The sequence below is a fragment of the Artemia franciscana genome, chromosome 18 (assembly GCF_032884065.1).
Source record: "Artemia franciscana chromosome 18, ASM3288406v1, whole genome shotgun sequence".
NCBI lineage: Eukaryota > Metazoa > Arthropoda > Branchiopoda > Anostraca > Artemiidae > Artemia > Artemia franciscana.
This window is the reverse complement of record NC_088880.1, coordinates 10,391,954-10,398,253: the sequence shown is the minus strand read 5'-3', so window position 1 is coordinate 10,398,253 and position 6,300 is coordinate 10,391,954. Positions and strand designations below refer to the sequence as shown.

Genomic DNA, 6,300 nt, shown 5'->3' with positions numbered 1-6,300 from the left:
CTATCTACAAAAATGTGGAATTTCATATTTTTTGCCAGAAGACAAATCAAGGAAGCGGGTTTATTTGTTTTTTTTTCAGGGGTCATCGTATCGACCAAGTGGTCCTAGAATTTCGCCAGAAGGCTCATTTTAACGGAAATGAAAAGTTCTAGTGCCCTTTTTAAGTGACCAAAAAGATTGGAGGGCACTTAGGCCCCCTCCCACGCTCATTTTTTCCCAAAGTCAACGGATCAAAATTTTGAGAAAGCCATTTTGTTCTCAGTAGTCGAAAAACATAATAACTATGTCTTTGGTAATGACTTACTCCCCCACAGTCCCGGGGGGAGGGCCTGCAAGTTACAAACTTTGACCAGTGTTTACATACAATAATGGTTATTGGGAAGCGTACAGACGTTTTCAGTGGGATTTTTTTTGGTTTGGGGGTGGGGTTGAAGGGAGGGGGCTATATGGGAGGATCTTTCCTTGGATACATATGTCATGGGGGAAGAGAAATTCAATGAAAAGGGCGCGGGATTTTCTAGCATTACTATAAAAAAAAAAACAAGAGCTAAGAGCTCATATGGCACTTGTGACTAGGCAAGAAGATTTTAAAGCCAAGAGATCATATGGTATGAGCTCTAGAAAAATTCTATGAATCAATAGATTGATTTAAAAGGAAAATAAGAGGCTTAATGCCGGTCAGGATTTAAAATAAGAGCTCTGAGTCACGATATCCTTCTAAATATCAAATTTCCTTGAGATCCGATCACCCGCTCGTAAGTTAAAAATACCTCATTTTTTCTAATTTTTCAGAATTAACCCTCCCCCCCCAACTACCCCAGAGAGAGTGGATCCGTTCGGGTTATGTCAATTATGTATCTAGGACCTGTGCTTATATTTCCCATCAAGTTTCATCCTGATCCCTCCACTCTAAGTGTTTTTCAAGTTTTAGGTTTCCCCCTCCCAACTCCCCCCCCCCAATGTCACCAGATCCGGTTGAGATTTAAAATAAGAGCTCTGAGACACGATATCCTTCTAAATATCAAATTTCATTGAGACCCGATCACCCGCTCGTAAGTTAAAAATACCTCATTTTTTCTAATTTTTCACAATTAACCCCCCGCCCCAACTAACTCAAAGAGAGCAGATATGTTCTGGTTATGTCAATCATGTATCTAAGACTTGTGCTTATTTTTCCTACCAAGTTTCATCCCGATCCCTCCACTCTAAGTTTCTTCCAAGTTTTAGGTTTCCCCTCTCAACTCCCCCCAATGTCACCAGATCTGTTCGGAATTTAAAATAATAGCTCTGAGACACGATATCCTTCCAAATATCAAATTTCATTGAGATCTGATCTCTCGTTCGTAAGTTAAAAATACTTCTATTTTTCTATTTTTTCCGAATTAACGGGCCCCCCACTCCCTCCCAGATGGTCAGATCGGGAAAACGACTGTTTCTAAATTAATCTGGTCCGGTCTCTGATACGCCTGCCAAATTGTATCGTCCTAGCTTACCTGGAAGTGCCTAAAGTAGTAAACCCGGGACCGACAGACTAACAGAATTTGCGATTGCTATATGTCACTTGGTTAATACCAAGTGCCATAAAAACAATAAAAATATAAACACGAAAAAGTTTTTTCAATTGAAATTAAGGAGTAGCATTGAAACTTAAAACGAACAGAGATTATTACGCATACGAGGGGTTCTAAAAATACTTTAGCATAAAGAGCGAGGAATTTAGGAGAAGATAAATACCTTGCTCTTTATGTTAAAGTATTTTTAGTAATCTAAACTATTTATTCTACGGCCTTTCTGATTCAGGGGATATTCTTAAAGAATTGGGACAAAACTTAAGATTTAGTGCAAAGAGCGAGGTATTAACAAGGGGACAAACCCCCTCATATACATAATAAAAATATTAGAATATAAAAGTTTGCTATGTAAGTTAATTTTTAAGTTACGTATGTTTTTTGCTAATAAGAACGTTCGGTAAAAACTAAAAGTTTTAGTTGCCGAAGCATTTCGGAGGGGACAACCCATTTCATATACGGAGTAATTTCTGTTCGTTTCAAGTTTTAATGTCGCTTCTTACTTTTAGTTAAAAAAAACTAGTTTTGTTTTATTTATTTGCAAAAAGAAACAGTCTTAATAATTAAAAACTTATCAAAAACTAAACTCTTAAAAGTCAATTACAAAAAAACCACTTTTCGGCTCTTTTTGTCTTGATAACCTGCTGTATATAGCAGAAGCTACAAAACATTAACAACGTGATCGTTAGCTCTGTCATATTTGAAAACTGAGCTTCAGGTTTGAATCTTCTTCATGCTATTAAAAAGATAAAATGAAATTTAGTATGCCAGGTCATCATTATTTACTTCTGATATTTAAAGAAAAATATTAAAAATGGAAAGTTGATAGGCCTAGGCTATTTAGGTTAATTCCTCTTGATATATGTGGTAAAATTCTAGTTAATTGACTTCTTGCTTTGTTGGAAAGTGTTTAGGTTAGGAAAATTAAACTTACAAGGACGGTTCTACAGGCTAAAATTTCAATCTATTGAAATGTTGACAAAACAATACTTTACCTTAATTTTCAGTTACTAGTTCCTTTTTCTCTGCTTTTAGTTCTGAAAATGCAATTACTGTTCTTTCAGTAGAATTTTGAGCCATAGCAATGTTTTTTTTTTCAAAATTTAGGAAATGTATTTGTATAGCTCTAAAACCTTATAAAATGGGATTGAGCAAAGTTATGAAGCTGAAAACAATTTTATTGTACTTCAATTAAGCAGAAGATATATTTTGCAAGGTTTCACTTTTATAACACACACCTTTATAAAGGTCTTCAAAGGTCAGGGCCCTCTAGAGGGAGAAGGTGTGGAGGTAGGTACTTCAAAATACCTCCCCAAGATATACTTTAGCCTGTGGACCCATCCTTGAAAGTTTCATTTTCCTAACCTAAACCCTTTCTGAGATAGCAAGAAGTCAATTAACTAGAATTTTACCAAATTTTGATCTATGTTGTTATTATGAAACTAGAGTAACATTAAACCCAAAATGAGTAGAATTTTTCCAATTAGAGGGGCACTACCCCTTCCCCATCCCCACTGCTTACAGTTGTAGAAGCTCAGAGGATGCTCAATTGATCAGAAATTGAGAGTTCTAGTCCTTTTTGGTAAAGTTCTTGTCTAGCTACTTTTCCCTATCTTGTAAAGGGGCAAGGTTACGAAAATTAAACTTTCAGTAATGGATCTAGCACCACAAAAATACACTGGGAAGGTATTGCCAAGCTCCCATTTTGATCCTCTTCTGATTTCCAAGTCTTAGAAATTTGTCTAGTCTACTTAATAGGTCTACACCTTTTGAAACTTTGAAAAAACAACACTTGATCTTAATTTTCAGTTTCTTCATCTCTGGTTTTAGGTCTGAAAATGTAGTTCCCAATTTGGGTAGAATTTTAAGCCATATCAATTAATTTTTTTTCTAAATTTAGGAAATGTATTTGCAGATCTTTGAAACCTTGTAAATTAGGATTGAGTGGAGTTGAGAATCTAGAAATAGTTTTTTTGTAATTTATCTAAGCAGAAGATAGGTTTTACAAGGTTCTGGTTTCATAACACAAACATTTTAAAGGTCATCAAAGGTAACTGCTCTCTAGGTAAATTTATAGCAAACCATATAACTGGCTGTTTTATAAAGTGAATATATCACTTGATGCCTTTTTTTGTACTCTTTACAAATATAACAATTGCTTCTACCTTAAATTGATATTTAAGCACTTTTTAAGGTCTTTAAAATGACAAATTTTCAAAAAATTATGACAGTTCATATAGCTAACTTACCAATAAAGCAAAGAAACCACTTAATGCCTTTTTTTATGTTCTTTAGAAATATAATAGTTGCTTCTACCACAAATTCAAATTTAAGCACTTTTTAAGCTCTTAAAAATGATGAATTTTCAATTAAAGCACAAGTTATCCACTGTTTCTGACAAAATAATACTACATTTTCTCAGTGCAAAGAAAAAAATGTCATAACATTGGTAAAATTAATTTATCCAAATTAATGTTGAAAAATCAGAGCTTGTGGATTATATCAAACAGTTTGTGGTAATGAACTGTAGTAAGGAGTGAACCAGCTCAATAGTAGCCAAACTCTATAAAATGGAATTTTGATACCAATAGTTACATAAAAAATTGCATTTCAATGCTGATTTTAACTATATAAGTTTCATCAAGGTTAGTCTTACCCATCAAAAGATACAAGCCTGAGGAAATCTGCTCTATTTTAGAAAATAGGGTGAAACACCCCCTAAAAGTCATAGGATCTTAATGAAAATCACACCATAAGATTCAGCATATCAGAGAACCCTTTTGTAAAAGTTCCAAGATCCTATCTACAAAAATGTGGAGTTTTGTATTTTTTGCCAGAAGACAAATCACAGATGCATGTTTATTTGTTTGTTTGTTTGTTTTTTTTTTTTTTTTCCCAGGGGTGATCATATCAACCCAGTGGTCCTAGAATCTCGCAAAAGAGGGCTCATTCTAACGGAAATGAAAAGTTCTAGTGCCCTTTTTAAGTGACTAAAAAAAAGGAGGGCACCTAGATCCCCTCCCACGCTCATTGTTTTCCCAAACTAGTTGGAAAATAAATATGAAAAAGTTTTTTTCAACTGGAAGTATGGAGTAGCATTAAAACTTAAAACGAACAGAAAATATTACACATATAAGGGGTTCACCTCCTTCTTTTACCTCACTCTTTACTCTAAAGGATTTTTAGTAATTTCAACTATTTATTCTACAGCCTTTTGTGATTCAGGGGACAAAATTTAAGCTTTAATGCAAAGAGTTATTGACAAGGTATTGATGAGTGGGTGAACCTTCTCATATACACAATAAAAACATATGAACATAGAAGTTTGTTATGTAAGCTAATTCATAAGTTACGTATATTTTTTACTAATGAAAACATTTGTAAAAACTAAAAGTTCTAGTTGCCTTTTTAAGTACCCAGAAAATTGGAGAGCAACTGGGCCTCCTTCCCTCTCCTTTTTTGCAAAATCATTTGATCAAAATTATGGGAAAGCCATTTAGCCAAATAAATAAAAATGCAAATTTCACTTTAATTATTCATCTGTGGAGAGCCAAAATCAAAACATTGATTAACTAAAAAACGTTCAGAAATTAAATAAAAAAAAACAAGTTTTTTAACTGAAAGTAAGGAGCAACATTAAAACTTAAAACAAACAGAAATTACCCTGTATATGAAAAGGGCTGCTCCTTCTTCAACGCCCTGCTCTTTATGCTAAAGTTTTTACTGTTTTAAAAAGTAGAGTTGAGAGAAAGAGTCAAACTTTAGCGTAAAGAGCAGGACATTGAAGAAGGAACAGCCCCTTTCATATATGGGGTAATCTCTGTTTATTTTAAGTTTTAATGTTCCTCCTTACTTTCAGTTAGAAAAACTTGTTTTTTTTTCATTTAATAACATTAAAGAAATGGATTTATAATGAAACAGTAAGTTTAAGATCAATGTTTTAAAGTTTAAGACAAATGTTTTTAGCCTTTTTCATACCCTATATTTAGGTCATTTTTAAGAGCTCAAAAAGTACTTAAATCTGAATTTGAGGTAGAAGCAATTATTATATTTGTAAATAGTTCCAAATGGTTTCAATGTTCCAAAACAATTTCTTGTAACAGGTATTTTGTACAAATGACACATTGTCACACAATACTTACTTGTTGTGCATGCATTCTAGATTGATGGGATTAAAATCCATACAGAATTTGGTTGGTTTTTAAGACAGTTTTGTTTTAAATTTTATTTCATAAAATAAACAAATCATTATTTTTTGTACACTTTTCACAATAAGATATTTGGTATACATTATCCTTTTTTATTAGTCAAAATTTATAAGAATGATGATCCTACAGGAAAAATGTTCTATTTTTTTGGGTGGGGGATATGTATCCCCTTAACCCCTCTGGGTTTGCCCCTCAAGGTAGGTACTTCAAAATACCCTCCAGGAACTTACTTTAGTTTGTTAACCTTTCCCTGAGAGTTTCATTTCCCTAGCCTAACCTCTTTCCAAGATAGTGAAATGTAGCTAAACTAGAATTTTACCTCCCTTTTTTATAAGTTGAAAGCAGTTGGAGACCAACCAGCTACAGGGTGTGTTTTGTTGTTTTTTTTGTGGGGGGGGGGAGGGTAAATACCTAGACCCAGGCTACATACATCTAATACATTGCATCTAGGACGTTGCTGTTGACAACAAATGTACTTTGACTCATCTCTGCTGCTCTCTCCAACCATGCTCGGGCTTATCTTG

At 33.8% G+C, this 6,300-nt stretch overlaps 1 protein-coding gene across 4 annotated transcripts in view; it reads left to right on the top strand.

The window, feature by feature from the left end:
- Positions 1–2,204: 2,204 nt before the first annotated feature.
- Positions 2,205–6,300, top strand: part of LOC136038591 (uncharacterized) — a 98,240-nt gene continuing 94,144 nt past the window's right edge. For 2 of the 4 annotated variants that reach the window (XR_010620252.1, XM_065721788.1), the window contains exon 1: positions 2,274–2,339. Coding sequence is in view for 1 of the 4 variants with exons in the window: in XM_065721788.1 (XP_065577860.1) it covers positions 2,321–2,339 (19 nt within the window). In the remaining 3 variants the exon portion in view is untranslated. Of the gene's footprint in view, positions 2,340–6,300 lie in introns of all 4 variants that reach the window. The other 2 variants (XM_065721789.1, XM_065721790.1) reach the window with 2 other exon arrangements.